The 16789-nt window shown below is 44.4% G+C and overlaps 1 protein-coding gene across 2 annotated transcripts in view; it reads left to right on the top strand.

Annotated features, from left to right (window-relative positions):
* TIAM2 (TIAM Rac1 associated GEF 2) overlaps window positions 1–16789 on the top strand; it is a 110121-nt gene that overhangs the window by 10907 nt on the left and 82425 nt on the right. For both annotated transcript variants that reach the window (XM_068551744.1, XM_068551742.1), the window contains exons 4-5: window positions 5188–5360; window positions 8441–8665. In XM_068551744.1, coding sequence (XP_068407845.1) covers window positions 5188–5360; window positions 8441–8665 — 398 coding nt within the window. The remainder of the gene's footprint in view (window positions 1–5187; window positions 5361–8440; window positions 8666–16789) is intronic.

Raw genomic sequence — 16789 nt, 5'->3', positions numbered from 1 at the left:
TGATTTGTGTCACCTCGCCTTTATGAACTGAGAGTCTTAATTGTCGTCACCAACAAATGCTTTTTCTTTTTCTTTTTTTGATGCAGAGGAAATAGGAGAAAGCATTTGCTTTGTTAAATCGATCAAGTTTTCTCACAAGCATTGCCATTTAAAAATTATAATCGCCTTGCTCATTGTGTATGGATAGATTATTTGAAGTGATCTAAGGCTCTGAGTCAGCATCATGTTGATTTATACAGATGTGAGCACAGAGCAGCCCCACAGCCTCTGGCATTTCTTCACAGCTGTCCTGTGACTCATTGTCAGCCGAACCTGGTGTGGTGCGCGAAGTCAAACCTCATTAGCGGCCACGACCCTTCCTTGTCATGGGAGAAGGCAGAAACAGAAATCACATCTGCACACAGCGAGTGTGAAAGGCCCGGAGCTGTCTGCGGCGCTCCGCATATTTAGAAATTGTGAGCCTTGGGGAGCTGGCATCAATTGATAATTACCCAGAAGCCCCTCTGGGAAAGGTGCACCCGTGAAGGCATCTCATCTCCTTTCCCTAGCAAACTGGAGGGTTTATAAAACCCAAGACCCAGCATCCCACACGGATGCAGTCCTCTTTTCCAGCTTCTGGATTTGGATCCTTGTGATACCTTGTGGCTGAGGAAGGCAAAGCGCTTACCCAGTTTGGGTGTACTGGGGAGGCGGGGTTTTCTACTGGATGACGGAAGAGATTTGGAAGGTTGGAATTATGGGTCAAATCCAGCAAGATAACATTTTGAAGGGATAAGTGATGCTTTAAGGTTTAATAATCAAAGAGCTACCCAAGTACAGGATAGGGAGGTATAGCCGCAAAGTATTACAAGTGAAAAAGATTTGAGGGTTTGATTGGCAGGCCATTCAGAATGGGTTTCCGCTGTGATGAGGCTAAAATGAAAGTAAATATGATTTAAAGAGCACACATGGTTGTTGGCTACATCATTAGAGGTGTCATGTCGTCTGCAGCTCCATCATTCCCCCCTGCCTCTGCCCTGGTCAGAGTTGGCCGTTTCTCTCCTCAGGGGCAGGATATTGCAGGAGACTTGTTCATAGACGAGCCAGTGGGTCTTGTAAAAGTTCCAGCTGAAGAGGGGAGTGAAAAATGTCCCCTCAGGGGAATGAGCGTCTGGAATTGTTTGTGACTCAAAGCCTGAAGCTGCATCCCATTCGGGCGGTACTTAGAATGGGTGCACTGTATTCTAGAATGTGTCATGCATAGGATGTGTCAGTCTTGTAGAAGAGACACTGAATTTATTCTGGTTCATCTGAGGTTGGCATAGGACTAATAACTGAAGACAAGCTGATTGTGAATTAATGTAGAAAATACAACAGAAAAAAAAAAAACCAAACCCACTGCCTTCCTGAGTTCCCTGCTACTGGAGACATTTGTGCAACGCCAGAGTGTTGCAGGCTTCCTGGGGGAAGTTCAGGCAGGGATCACTTAAGTTTGGAAGAGGGCGTCTCCAAGACCCTGTCTTCCATCCTGGCAGCTAGCCGGGGAACTTCTGGTTGCTGACTTCGGGGGCAGGGATGGTCCTGACTTGTCTCTGACGATTGTAAGATCCACAGTCCTTCCTGGGCCCTTGCTGGTTAAACACTTTGAAGACCCGTGGATAAAGGGTGCTTTGTAGGGGTAAAGCACACATCCCTTTGTTTCCTTTGCAGCCAAGGAAAGGCATGGGATAGAGATGTTTTTTTCCCAGCATAACCTTTTCCATGTGGTTTTCTACACCTCTTTCCTCTGGGAATTCAGTATGTTGAATTCAACTTTCTTGGCTTAGAATCCAAGTTGTAATATTTGGACTTAACTATTTGGTTTAATCGTAGTTAAAAACATATATGTGTTATATATACACACACGTACATTTAAGCAGAATTTTTAAATTATCCTTGGAGTTTCTATGTAACTAAAGTAGAAACATTGTTTTTCAGAGACAGCGGCTATCAGCCAACCATCTGGTTGCCCACCTACATTGAATGTATAGGTATGCTAAGGGCGCAAATGTTTTTTAGGGTTCGGAGGATGTCATAAATTTTTAACAAGGGTAATTCTGCTTTCCATCTGTATTTTCCAATGAGTGGATTTTCGTGCGGTTCACAGGGAACTTCCTGGGCAGAATAGTTGGCAAGGGGGTTAAAGCTGTCCCTCAAAACACGCAATACATAACCAAGGTCAGGAGGGGTGTTCATAAAGGAAGTTTAAGATGCTGGTCATTCTGCCCATGACAGGGAAGGACGGATGAGTGTGGGTTGAGAAGGTGGATTTGAAGGGAGACCGAGACTAATTTCTCTCCTTTCACTGGTGATATTTCTAGTAATACAGCCTCTTCTCTTCTTGTGCTTCCAGGGCTGTTCTGATCTGTTTTCTCTTTTTGCTTCCACTGACAACTGCCCAGGCTGACACCAGCTCCTGGCGGGGGAGGGTGGGCTGGGCAGGGCTGACGGCCACAGCATTGGGGTTGGGGTGGGCACAGGAGGCTCTGCTGACATAGGCGTGCAGCCCCTTTCCATCAGCCTCATTGCCCCCACGTCAGAGGTGCAGATTAAGTTAAACTCGATGTAATAGACTTACGACTGATCTCCTGTTCCTTAAATTCGATAGCAACAAAATTCTGCAAATTGTTTGACATACTGGCCTGGTTCTAAAGCGAAATGTCCTGTTTTGGTTTCACGCTTTCACGGGAGAGCTGCATTCTGTCAGGGTGGGGCGTTGGGGGCTGTTAGGGTTGGCAGTGTTCTGGCATCTGCCCAAGATTGCGGTTCATTTCCTCTAGATGCCGCGATTCAAACCACCGCCCCTGGGAGCTCAGTGTTAGGGGCGCTGGGAGGTGAACATTAACCCTTTGGAAAGAATTTGGAGTTGGGTGGAGCTGGTGTTGCTCTGTTGTCCTCGGGTCCCATGGTCATGGGATGTCGCACAGGCTTTTCCTGATGGATAGATTTGGGGATTGTTTCTAAGTCCGTTAGTGGCTGGAAGAAAAGACAGGCTCAGACTTGCCGCAGTAGCTCTGGCCATAAACCTCTTGCTCCTTTGCCTGGTTCTAAGAGGCTCTCACAGCTTCTGTGTTTGGGTGAGTTTTGACTGTGGGAGGAGAGATTGCTCAGTGCTTCTTGAGATCAGAAAGTACCATGGAGGGAGAAAGTGCTGTCTTGAGCTAGGGTCCTGCATTTTTTTTCTCCTGGCTTCTGTGCTCCGCTGGGCTCCATTATACAAACTTGTTCATCCAAATTAAGATCTGTTTTCAAGGGAAGAAGTGAAACTGGTAAGAATGAGATAGTTTTCAAAACATGTAGACTTTTATGAATGAAGACTCATAATGTAGTAGGGTAAAGCAGCCATGAAGTGGCCCCCATCCACTTACAATGCAGGGGAAAGCAGGCTACTGCTTCATTAACTGTCAGCGTGAAAAGTATTGGGTTGGCCAAGAGGTTCATTTGGGTTTTTCCGTAACATCTTATGGGAAAACCGGAATGAACTTTTCGGCCAGCCCAATATTTTCAAAGCAAGGGAGGGTGCCCGTATCATGATGGTACCATATCATTCATTCATCAGCACACGAGAAGTGCTCAGAAATGTTGACTGGTTGAAGGTTTTAAGGGATATTCAACAAGTAAACATACTTGTGAGCATTTTAGAATTTGCTTAAAAATTACGTCTCATTAGAAAGCATTCCTATCGAATTATCAAAACAGACCCCTAGTAACTTCTGCCTACAATATCTTACTAGCTTATTAGAGGAAAGCTATGTACCTGAAAGCATATGTAGTGGCACTTTAGGGTAATATTTTAAAATACAGGGACATGTAGTTTCATTTTCCTCTCAATCTAAATTAGCAAGACTGCAGTAATATTTCCTATCACTGTGAGATAAGAGACTATATTAAAATTAAGTTGTTCTATGTGGCATTTGGAGAATAAACTGGGTACTTTCTCACAGATGGCAAAGTGTGGCCCAGGTGAACTCAGTTTCTTGTGACCCCACACTGTAAGGGTAGAAGTTCGCTCAATGAATATGGGGTTTTCTTCTGTCTCCTGCACTTAGGTCTCCTAAGAAGTGTGGTGCTGTGGTTATGAAGGAGGGCTCTGCGGCCAGGGTGCCTGGGTTCAGATCCTGCTCCACTGCAGTCCAGCTATGGGACCTGCAAAGTGGTGTAAACTCTCAGGCTTTCCATCTGTAAAATGGGACTAATAACTGGGCCTGCCTTCTAAGGCTGCTTTGGGCGCCGAATAAACCAGAGCATGTGAAATACTTCGAAGAATTTCTGACACAGAGTAAGCAACAATAAATGCTTGGTATTGTTATTACCATTATTACCTCTACAAGAAACATCTCATTTTCATCTGGGTTGATGCGAACACAACTAGGCATAATTTGGATACCAAAATTTCCTTTTGTGATAAATAGTCTCATTCAGTCATTTTCTTTTCTTTCTTTTCTCTTTTCTCTTCTCTTCTTTTCTTTCTCTCTCTCTCTTTCTTTTCCTCCCTCCTTCCCTTCCCCTTCCTCCCTTCCTCCCTTCCTCCCTTCCTCCCTTCCTCCCTTCCTTCCTTCCTTCTTTTCTTTTCTCTTTTCTCTTCTCTTCTTTTCTTTCTCTCTCTCTCTTTCTTTTCCTCCCTCCTTCCCTTCCCCTTCCTCCCTTCCTCCCTTCCTCCCTTCCTCCCTTCCTTCTTTTCTTTTCTCTTTTCTCTTCTCTTCTTTTCTTTCTCTCTCTCTCTTTCTTTTCCTCCCTCCTTCCCTTCCCCTTCCTCCCTTCCTCCCTTCCTCCCTTCCTCCCTTCCTCCCTTCCTCCCTTCCTTCCTTCCTTCTTTTCTTTTCTCTTTTCTCTTCTCTTCTTTTCTTTCTCTCTCTCTCTTTCTTTTCCTCCCTCCTTCCCTTCCCCTTCCTCCCTTCCTCCCTTCCTCCCTTCCTCCCTTCCTCCCTTCCTTCCTTCCTTCTTTTCTTTTCTCTTTTCTCTTCTCTTCTTTTCTTTCTCTCTCTCTCTTTCTTTTCCTCCCTCCTTCCCTTCCCCTTCCTCCCTTCCTTCCTTCCTTCCTTCCTTCCTTCCTTCCTTCCTTCCTTCCTTCCTTCCTTCCTTCCGTCTGTCCGCATCCTTTACTTCTCATTCCTTTCCTAGATAGATCCTCGGGACATGTGATAAGGACAGTACTTCTCTCTTCCACAGGATGCACCCTGCTGTTTTATGAGACCTACGGGAAGAATTCCATGGATCAGAGTAGTGCCCCTCGGTATGCCCTGTTTGCAGAAGACAGCATAGTGCAGGCCGTCCCAGAACATCCCAAGAAGGAAAATGTCTTCTGCCTCAGCAACTCCTTTGGAGATGTCTACCTTTTCCAGGTACTGCCGAGCTTTCTTTTTTTACTTTTTATTCGTTATCTATTTTATACATATCAGTGTATACGTGTCAATCCCAACCTCCCAGTTCATTCCCCACCCCCACCCCTCCCCCCGCTTTCCCCCCTTGGTGTCTGTACATTTGTTCTCTACATCTGTGTCTCAATTTCCACCCTGCAAACTGGTTCATCTGTACCATTTTTCTAGGTTCCACATATATACGTTAATATACGATATTTGTTTTTCTCTTTTTTAAAAAAAATAAATTTATTTATTTTTGGCTGTGTTGGGTCTTCGTTGCTGCACGTGGGCTTTCTCTAGTTGCGGTGAGCAGGGGCTACTCTTCGTTGTGGTGCTCAGGCTTCTCATTGCGCTGGCTTCTTGTTGCAGAGCACGGGCTCTAGGCGCACGGGCTTTGGTAGTTGTGGCTCGCAGGCTCTAGAGCGCAGGCTCAGTAGTTGTGACGCACAGGCTTAGTTGCTTCGCGGCATGTGGGATCTTCCCAGACCAGGGCTCAAACCCGTGTCCCCTGCATTGGCAGGCGGATTCTTAACTACTGCGCCACCAGGGAAGTCCCGTTTTTCTCTTTCTGACTTACTTCACTCTGTATGACAGTCTGTAGATCCAACCACGTCTCTACAAATGACCCAATTTTGTTCCTTTTTATGGCTGAGTAATATTCCATTGTATATGTGTACCACATCTTCTTTATCCATTTGTCTGTCGATGGGCATTTAGGTTGCTTCTATGACCTGGCTATTGTAAATAGTGCTGCAATGAACATTGTGGTACATGACTCTTTTTGAATTATGGTTTTCTCTGGGTTTATGCCCAATAGTGGGATTGCTGGGTCATATGGTAATTCTATTTTTAGTTTCTTAAGGAAACTCCGTACTGTTCTCCATAGTAGCTGTATCAATTTACATTCCCACCACCAGTGCAAGAGGGTTCCCTTTTCTCCACACCCTCCCCAGCATTTGTTGTTTGTAGATTTTCTGATGATGCCCATCTGCTGAACTTTCTAAATGGAGGGTGGAGGCGATGGCTTGTGTCCTGCTGGGATGAGAAGGACCAGAATTAGGAGGCACAACTTAGCAATTTGAAATAGACTAAAAGCTGTCAGACTTTGGATTAAGGTTTAAGCAAGAGAATTGGCCTCTGCTGACTGCCAGGTGCCGCAGGGTCATTGCAAATGCAGTCATTCATCCAGCAAGCACTTCTTGGGTGCCCGCCCATGAAATGCCAGGCTGTAGCCCCTGGGCTGCTCTTCAGGATACAAAGAGAGAAAAATTACGATCCTGTTCTGGAGTAGTCCGTGATCTAGTGAGTACAAGATCCGAAGTTCCCAGAGTGGAAGTTTTTAAGTGAAAACCCAGAGAAAATGGACAGTAGAGGCTTAAGTTCTTCCCAAGAATCCCAGTGGAAGTGAAGAAGCTTTTCAGGAAAACCCTCATTGACAAATACTGTAGGGTCTCATTACCCTGTGGAAGTGGTCTTAGGACGTTAAGATTCAGGTTATCTACTGCTATGATTCTTAGAATCTTTCTAGCAAAGGAGGGGTCAGGCTGAGGTGTGGGTCCTGGTGCTCTCGTTTAGTCTGCACATCATCTTGCAACACTTACTGAACTTCTCTGAGCTTCAGACCCTTCAACCCGTAGGATAATTATAGCTTCTAGGATTGTTTTAAGGGTAAAAAATATGATATGCATGTGTTAAGTGCTAAAGAAATTCTAACTATTATGACTGTTGTTATTATTAATCAACTCCAGAGAAGTGGGGGTGAGAGCCAGGAAGTGAAGTGTGCTTCTGAAATGCCTCCGAATCCAAACCCAGTACTGGGTGTAGACACAGCATGAGCTATCGATTCTACCTGGTTGGAAGCTTCATGGAAAACCTCCTAGGTCCTGGATTCAGGTCTCTGATGAACTTGGTCCTGGCTGCCCCCAGGGCCCCTGTAGAACAATATAGTTGTTTTGGACCCCTTTGATTCTAGATTTTTTGGAATCTAGAATTCTCTGAAGTGTTTTGGGCAGTAGGATTTCCCAGCACTAACCTGGTGAGCGCCCTGGGCCCCTAGCCTATTGCTGTCCTCAACCTGACCTGACTGAAAAGAGTCAGGGCCTAAGATTTGATTTTCCTTCTTTTAACAGAAAGGTTTGCTTGAACTTTCTGTGATGCTTTAAAGCAAAGTAACGAACTGGTGTTCATATGAATTGTAGGAAAGGTAAATACATTGGATTAAATCTGCATGGACTTAGGGGCAAGTATGAAATGAATATTTTATTTTGTGATTCAGGAAAAATATCCTTAGTTTTTAAGAAATTTTCCCAGTAGTTCCCATTGTACGATCCCACAGGTCATTGGAGGATTAACCTCGTGGTGTGAACGTGTGTGGTGATTTCTGGGCATCAGGGGAAACTGAACGTGCATTTCAGCCTACTGAGAATCATACATCTTTGCCCATTCTGCTTTGTTCAGACTCTCTTTACTGTTTTTAAAATAAAATATTCTTATATGAAAATACTATATGGTCATTGTGTCTGAAGGTACTGAAGGGCAGAAAAAGAAAACCGCTATCCATAGTCCCAATATTCACAGACGACTATTTTAATATTATTGTGTCCTCCCCGAAATGTTCTTTTATTGTTATTTTTCATAATCGAGTCCATACCGTAGATGAAATTTCATATCCAGGCTTCAAAATGTAACATTTTAGCCCTGATATCTTCTCATCCTGTTAAAATTATGACGATAAACGGCTTTTTAGAGAGCGGCACGATGTACACTGCATGGATATACCCTGGTTTTCTTATCACTCCCCTCTTGCTGGTGTACAGCTTGAGCCTATCAGCAGTCTGTCTTCCCGTTCTGTCTGAGGCCATGTGACACCCTCGACGTTCTCACGGGCCCTGTGGAGTAAAGGAAGCCTGTGGACCTGCATTGAGTGTGTGTTTTTAAAATTACACAGTTTTTATGGAGTGAAGGTACTTTGGGGTTTTACATATTCAAGCCCAGCCTGCCGCTTTGGAGAACACTTTCGCGGTGAAACAATTCCAAGTTGCTTTTTTTCCCCCCGTGTTCAGGCCACCAGCCAGACGGATCTGGAGAACTGGGTCACTGCCATCCACTCGGCCTGCGCGTCCCTTTTCGCCAAGAAGCACGGCAAGGAGGACACGGTTCGGCTGCTGAAGAACCAGACCAGGAACCTCGTTCAGAAGATAGATATGGATAGCAAGATGAAGAAGATGGCAGAGTTACAGCTGTCCGTGGTGAGCGACCCGAAGAACAGGAAAGCCATAGAAAACCAGGTACATCTACAGGGGTTTCCTCCCATTGCTTAGGTCACTCCGGGCAAACTCAGACGGGGGAGCTGGTTGCCACACCTCTGCGGGGAGTGGCTTCTGTGGCTTTTTGGTTCACGTACTTAATGGCTGGACTTCTGTCGTATGAGGGAGGGGATGCGCTTTGCAACCTTTGGTGGCTGTATGTGTACACTGGAACATTCTGTGACCAAACCTTGTTCCCTCGTGTTGAGTAGCTCCTTGCCTGGATGATTCTCTCATATATGGGCACTTTCGGAACAAAATTTATATGATAAAACTATTGGAAGATTAGACACGTGCGATTCTAATACAGAAGATGGCTGTGAAAGAGTAGTTTGGTATAATACAGCTGTTCCTGTGTCTGTGGATTAGAAAAAAAACCACTGATTTTTTGGTTTGTTTTTTCTGTGTATAACAGATAAGGTGCTAAGGAAGATGCTTTCTTTGGCCTGTCTCCACATTCACATAATAATTAAACAGCTACTTCCTATGCTGTTTGCATTTTAGAGGAGAGGGAGAAGCTTAGTTTCTATTTTCCTTTACTCAGACAGCCTGAGCACTTACACAAGTGTCGGTGAAATTTCTAGCACCCCTCTCTTCATTCAGTTTCCCTGGGAAACACACCGAGGTAGAGATTTGCATGTGAGGGGTTTTATTAGGACCGTTCTCAGGAGTTAAGGGAGTGAGGGAGCAGGATTAAGGAGGGACTCATTGAATTGTGTTGAGCTGATCCTACAGGGGGCTTGGGAGCTGGGGTGGCCATTCAGAATTGCTTGCTGCCAGTGAGGCATGCCGTGTCATGCCATGTCTACTGGTCAAAGCAGCTGCCTTCAGAGGAAGTGGGTTCCCATTCTTGCGCCATGAGCAGCTAAGGGAAAGAATGCCTCTGTCTTGAAAGGGAGGTCTGGTGGTGCACAACAGTATCCACTACAGTCCCTTCAAAATCAGTGCCAGATGATTTGGGAACTTGAAGAGGCATAGGGCGAAGATGGGTTGGCGTGTTCCTGAATTTTTCATTCTTTTTACTTTGTGAATTATTATACAGAGACCAGGTTCTTTAAAAAAATTCCATGGCAATACAACAATTTGGACACCCCATCAGAAAAGAATTTTCCCTATAGCGTTTGACTTAAATCACAAATCGAACAGTACATTATCAATCTTCTATTTGTGTTTGAATATTTAACCTTGCTTAGAATTTTTTTTCTGCCTGCATATATATGAAGAACTTAGAATGTGTAGAAAGAAATTTCTGGCTGTAAATAAGAAACTGATGAAAGGCATGCATTCAAATGATATATTTGTGTTACACTAAGAATTTGGGATTTATCAGTTGGCAACAGTAAAATAACCGAGTAATTCCCATCTCTTGCCCCTTCATCAAGTGTTTCTAAATGATGGCACAGTTGAGACAGGTCTTCTGCTGATACCTGGATCCATCTTTGCTTCTCCTTTTCTGATATCCTGTGTCGTCTTTCTCCCTTCCCAATTCTTCCCTCTCGCTTATTTGTCCATCTTCAGATATCGACATGCCTAACAGATGCCTATAGCTTCAAAATATAAAAATAATTATAAAATATGGACCCTGTTTCTAAAAAATGTATTATTTAGTTAGAAAGCAGGCCTCATAAACATGAAACTAAAGAATATTCTAGAATGGTATAAGTTAGTACCAACTAGCATAGTCATCAAATGCTATGAGGCATCAGAGGTTGAGCTGTGCTATGATCTAGAGGAGATGGAGGAGACTTCCTGGAAGAATATGGCCTTAAAAAATTGGTAAGACGTGTGTTGGTATGAAAGCTGATCCAGGCTGGGAGGAGAGTGGGGCGCATGGTAGGACAATTTGGAGGTATAGTTGACCCTTGAATAACACAAGGATTAGGGGCTCCAACCCTCCAGTGTATAACTTATAATAGTTGGCCCTCTGTATTCAGCCAACCACGATCGTGTGGTACTGTAGTATGTAGTATTTACTTAAAAAAAATCTGCATATAAGCGGACCTGTGCAGTTCAAATCCTTACTGTTCAAGGGTCAACCGTAGGAGTAACAGTGGTTGCTTGAGGCTCCTGAGCACATGGGAGTAGAGGTGTGGGCTAGGAAGTGATGAATAGCTGGTGGTTTGGTGGGACAGGTACTGGTGCAGCTTTTTCAGGGTCTTAAAAATAACCCTGGGATATAAGGTTTATTATAGCCTCTAGATCTAAGGGAGGAATATAGGTTTTTAAGTTGGGACGAAAATCGTGATGAATGCACTATCTTTGGAAGATTAATCTGGCAGTGGCTTGGCGGTGGTGACGCTGGTGAGAGGCAGATTGAAGTAGGGAAAAGTGTGGGGTGGTGGAAGGGCCCTGATCTGGATGTGCAGTTATGAAGGCCTCGCCCAGAGTAACACAGCAGAAGTTTAACAATTTATATGGAAAATGTTTTTCAGAGTACATGATTTTCTATAATTTTATAGAATATTAAAGAGAGTTTCCTATGCTCCTGAATTGAAACAGAATATACTGTTTATTTCAGGAGTGCCACCTAACAAACTACAAAATAGTGTTTCCAAGGAACTGAAAGGGAAGTTGAAACTGCCAAGGAGAATAGAGGGGGTGGAAGGGTTTGGGGGGTTTTGACAAGGACGCAGCTTCTGGGGACAGACACATCTCTGCCTTTGGTCTGCTTCTGCCCAGAAGCCTCACACCCTGTTCATGTCTGGGAAGAGGGCCAGTCTTGAGACAGGTCCCGACCACGCAGCTTTCGGTCTGGGGCATGAAGCGATGTGATGCTCTGTCACATTTACACGACAAATCAAAAAGCTTGAGGAGAAGGAGAAATAGCTTTTCCTGCATTTTCTCTGTACTACGTCTCCCCTGGGGTCCTGAATTTCCAGGATCCGAAAGTCTGTCATCAGAGATGCAACTCATGGATTCAAGTGCCCCAATTAAAAATTTCATATTGGTTGTAGTGGGAAAAGGTATGGTTTTAACTTTTACTGGCTCGCTACAATTTAAATTCAAAGTCATACTTTAGTCCAATGGAGGGGATGCCCAACTTGGAGTTTTCAGGTCCTTGTGTGTTGTCAAATGTTTAGGTCCAGGGAGAGAAAAGGGAAATTGGGCAACACTGAGATGCTCCTGGCCTTTTTTTCCACCCCCTCCTTTTTCTTTCTCTCTTTATGGCCACAAGAAGTCCAAGCAAACATTTTTTAAAAGTTTAAATTTTCATTAAATGTAACTTTATTTCTTTTTTCATAGTTGGTAAATGCTTAATTTATGATGTCAAAAGTGGTGCTGTTCTCTCTTGGGAGGGGGGAATTACTTTCACATAAATCCCTACACAGATCCAAGGGTCTAGGGTGGTCGGTTGGCCTGAAGAGAAGCTTTTTTTAAATTAAATTAAATTCATTAATTATTTTAATTTTTTGACTGCGTTGGGTCTTTGTTGCTGCGTGTGGGCTTTCTCTAGTTGCAGCGAGCGGAGGCTACTCTTTGTTGCGGTGCGCGGGCTTCTCATTGTGGTGGCTTCTGTTATTGTGGAGCATGGGCTCTAGGCGCGGGCTTCAGTAGTTGTGGCTCACGGGCTCAGTAGTTGTGGCTCACGGGCTCTAGAGCGCAGGCTCAGTAATTGTGGCTCACGGGCCTAGTTGCTCCGCAGCATGTGGGATCTTCCCAGGCCAGGGCTCAAACCCGTGTCCCCTGAACTGGCAGGCAGATTCTCAAGCACTGTGCCACCAGGGAAGTCCCAAGAGAAGCTTTTTTAAAGAAAGGGTAATTATTACTTGTGGCCCATTATGCATTCTTCGACAGAATCATTACATCAGTTACTTTAAGCACACTGTCCTAATACTGCTGATTTTTCATTTCACTTCTCCCCTCCCCCATCCCCCTTGCTCTCACCCCTTCCCATACTCCCCTCCCCTGCACACATTCACCTTCTCATATTACACTTCTGAATGTCTGGTAAGAAACAATTTGGGTTGATCTTTAGACATTCCACCTGAAAATATTCTCCTTACCATATTGGCAATTGTTAAGGTGGTAATTTATCTATGTTTTCCCAGAAGGCTTGCGGTGGGTAACATGAGTTATATTTGCTATACCCACTCTCCTTAACTCTTTTGCCAGATGGTTGTGAAGAGAGCTGTTTGCTCTTTACTTGCAGACACAGAGAGTATGAAGCATTAAGGGGGGAAACAAGCACATGCTTAGAATTGCTTTTATGAGATGGTTTTGGACTAGAGAATGTTCTGTGATGCTACAAAGGCAAAGGTATTTACAGATCAAGATCAGTAAGAACCTGATCTCCTACATATCCCATAAGTATATAGTTTTCTCTAAAGTACTGAGCTGTGCTTTATCCAGTTACCATTTAAAAATCTCAGCTTCACTATATTTTATTTTACATAATAGAAAATACTTATTTACATAGCGCTTTCCCCCAGAGATCCCAAGAAACTCAGATATAGTCACTTACAGCCTTGTAACAGCTGAACTGAGAGTGTATATTACATCACGTGAGAGGAAAGTCTCTGGAACACGTTTTCTTTGAAGTGCTGCGGCAGAGGAGTTCATTGTCAATGCCCTTTCCAGATAAAAAGACACTATCACAGTAGTAACGGCTGAGTTTCATACCGCTGTGCGGGGACATGCTTTGCCTAAAAGCGGCCATCGTACGGGCTTGTCCCTGGGCCTTTCGGCGACTCTGTGGGGCAGTATGATGCAACTTGCATTTGGGCATATCCAACGTAGAGCAGACCGTCCACATGTTGGACTCCTTTTGACGTCCTGAGGGAGAAAGAACTGTAAATTAAGTCCAGTTAGTACTTTCCTTTCCTTTCCGTTTGTGATTTTAAACAAGTGAACAAGGACAAAACCTCCCCGCCCTTAGGCGGGTCTTGGCCTCTTCCCAGACGTCTCCCCCTCCCCATCCCGACTCTCTGGGTCTTTCTCACTTCCTGGGGTTAGTGAGGCTGAGAGGGAGGATGTGGGGAGCAGGGAGGTGGTATCTTGGGAGGAGCAAACTGTCAGCGGGTGGGTTTGGGACTGCGCTGGGCTCTGTGAACCACCGCAGGCTTCATTTTCAATATTCAAGTTTGAAAATCATAAAGAGGAGGGATTGAACTTCGACAATCGGAGACTGCGGTGAAGGGGAAAAAAATGAACAAAGCCTCGGGGAAAATGTGATCTGAGAGGCGTGGGGGGAAGCCATTTGGGCAATAAAGCATTGGAGGGTTTTCGAGAAGCAGGTTTGAGGGAGACAAGGCCAGATTACGGAGGAGCTGGGCCAGGACAAGCCTTCCTTCAGCAGGCCGCAGGGACGTGGTGGACGGGCCGAGGGCAGGAGATTAACATTCAGTCTAGTTCAGCGAACGTTTACTAAGTGCAGACTCTGGGCCAGGCGAGGGTGCAGACTGGGAATTCGAAGATGCTGTCTTTGCCCTCAGGGTGCTCGCAGTCTAGCAGAGTGACAGACAGCTGAGCATATCATTTCGGCATAATAGAATGAATTCAGAGCAGATGATATTCCAGAGTGTTGTGGAAGACACACGTGAAGTTTAGCCTCCCGTGTAGTCATGGAGGACTTCCTGGAGGAGGGATGCCTGCATTGCTTCTTAAAGAATGAGGAGTTAATCAGGAGAGGAATGGAGAAGGAAATTCCAGGCCAGGGGTCAGCATGAGCCAAGGCAGAGCACTCTGAAATGCTGCGGTCACCCTGGCAGTTTGAATTTTCAGCACACGATATGCAGGTGGTGAGAGATGAGGGGTGTAAGCAGGACTGTTTTCTCTCTTCCCTGTAAGGCTGCAGAGGCTGCCGGTGTTGCCCTTCCTCAGATGCCTCTTCTGCACAAGGTCAGAGAGGTTTGCATCTAAAAAGCAAATCTGACCATGGGATTACCAGGATTAAAAATCCCCCAGTGGCCCTCCCATTGCTTACAAGATAAAGTCCCTGACAACCTCTCCCCACCTCGACCTTTAGCTACAACACCAAACTTCCTGCAGGTTCCACCTCTTTCTTTGGGTTTTCCCTCAGGCAGAGAGGACCCACGTAGACCACACATGCAAACTGCCCCATCCCACCTGCCCCTGTCATCAGGCTCACCCCTGCTTGTCTGTGATGAAGGGTTTAGCTCTTCCAAGGAGCTGCCCTTGACCCCCTTTCCCACCTCGCCATCAGGCACCTTTCTATACTCCCATGATTCTCAGGGTCTCTCTTTATCTCACACATTGTTTTGTAATTACCCTTTGTATATAAGGTTGCTCCTAGTATGAAATAAGAGCTCCCAAAGGGTGGGTAACTTTCTCCCCATCTGTTTCTCTGGTACTTGGTTCCAGGTAGTGAGTGGACACATCTATGTCTCCTTTCCTCTTCCCTGGGCTGGTCCCCACCCCAGCCCCTCACCAGCTCCTGGCTACTTTCCTTCAGGCTTCACTCCTCATTTCCCAAGGAACATCCTCTCTTCTGCCTCGCTCTCCATCCTCATGGTTTCCGAGTCTACTTCTCAAGGCTCCTATCTCAGGCCAGGATCCTGTATGATTCTACAGTAACTCCGTGCGGTCAAGTTGTCTGTATCACCCACCTGATGGATGAGCGGTTAGACGCTGGGAGAGGTGAGGGAAATGGTCCAATGTCACGCAGCTGTCAAGTGGCAGAGCTTGAACACAAATCTGTGCCCCTAACCAAATCAAGCCTCTCAGTAAGCCTTTAGTGAATCAGACTGTGCTTCACTTGCTAAGGAACCATGTGATGAATGGTTTTGTGTAAAGTAGAAATTAATCCTTAATTTACTTCTTTTCATAACTTGGATTTTTCAGCTTGATTTGATGGGAAATGTATTTATTATGAATGCACTCGGTAAGTGGATTTTCTAACATGTGAATTATATCTCAAAGGGAAGAACAAAACAAAACGGATTTTCTAAACCTGTGGCTGGTTATTCTAACTACCAGTTAACTTCAGTGTCTTCTGTGTCACTAGCTGGGTTCTTCTGCGGAGGTGGGTTTTAGTGCTTGGAAAATATTGCATGGGAGTTTTTCAACTTACTCTGCCAGAAAGGAAAAACTAATTATCTTTTAGGACCAACCTAGAAATGGACAAATGACCAAATACTGTGATCGAATGACTAAACGGCAGAAAATATTTTTCTAGGAGTTTTGGGTGTGGTAGGAATGTACTCGTCATCTTTTTTATGTATCACTTATTCATCTGTTATTTTTAGCATGAACCTTCATCTCCTTCCCCTCCCACTTTCTAGAGCAGACCATAGCCTTTCTGAGCTCATTAAATAAATATAGCTATATTAGCAATAAAGAGGAAACTTTTGCATTGTATTTGTGTCAGTGCTTAAAGATGGGAGTTTTCCTCCTTAATTTTTGTTGATAATTTTTCTTTTACAAATGAAAGATAATGAAAACTTCTTTTGTGTGGGTTTTCTTCATTCATGTTATATTTGTGTTTTGTGCACAGGTATTAAAGAAATGAAAGCTCAAGCTCCATAGAAGTTGAGTTTTGATTTTCATGTCCTGATGAAATAAATGTCTGGGGCAATTATCAGTACTTGTGGAATGTAGGAAAAAGGGGGAAAAAAACCAGTCTTGGGTTAAAGGAATTGATTTGGGGCATTTTCATTTTTGATCATATTAGGAAAAAATCTCCAGAAATTCCCAGATAAGTGTGAGGTTGGATAATATTGCTGTTTTGGTGGCGATGGTTGAAATTTACTGCAGTAGTATGTATCACAGATACAAAACTGTCTTCTATTTCTCCCTTTCATTTAAGAAAAATGTATCCTTATCTCATCTTTTGAGGGATAAAGGGATAAAAATAAAATGTTTTTCCTTTTAGTTAACATTAAATTTGGGCTGAACTTGAAGATCAAGGCTGGTAGGAAATTGAGAGGCAAGATGTTCACCCAAATGAGAGTGTGGATAGTCTTACATCTTCTCTGTAGAACACCTGGGGATTTGTGGGGAGAAATACAGTTGACAATTAGATGAAAATTGAACTGAAAGTTGCTAAGTAATTACTGGATAGTGCACAATACCCACCTTTGTGAGCGAGAGGACCAGGGGCTCAGGGGCTGCATTCTAAGTGCTCGATTGAAGCTTGTTCACACATGT

Source organism: Eschrichtius robustus, chromosome 9 (assembly GCF_028021215.1).
Source record: "Eschrichtius robustus isolate mEscRob2 chromosome 9, mEscRob2.pri, whole genome shotgun sequence".
Classification (NCBI taxonomy): domain Eukaryota; kingdom Metazoa; phylum Chordata; class Mammalia; order Artiodactyla; family Eschrichtiidae; genus Eschrichtius; species Eschrichtius robustus.
This window is presented reverse-complemented; position numbering and strand designations above follow the sequence as displayed.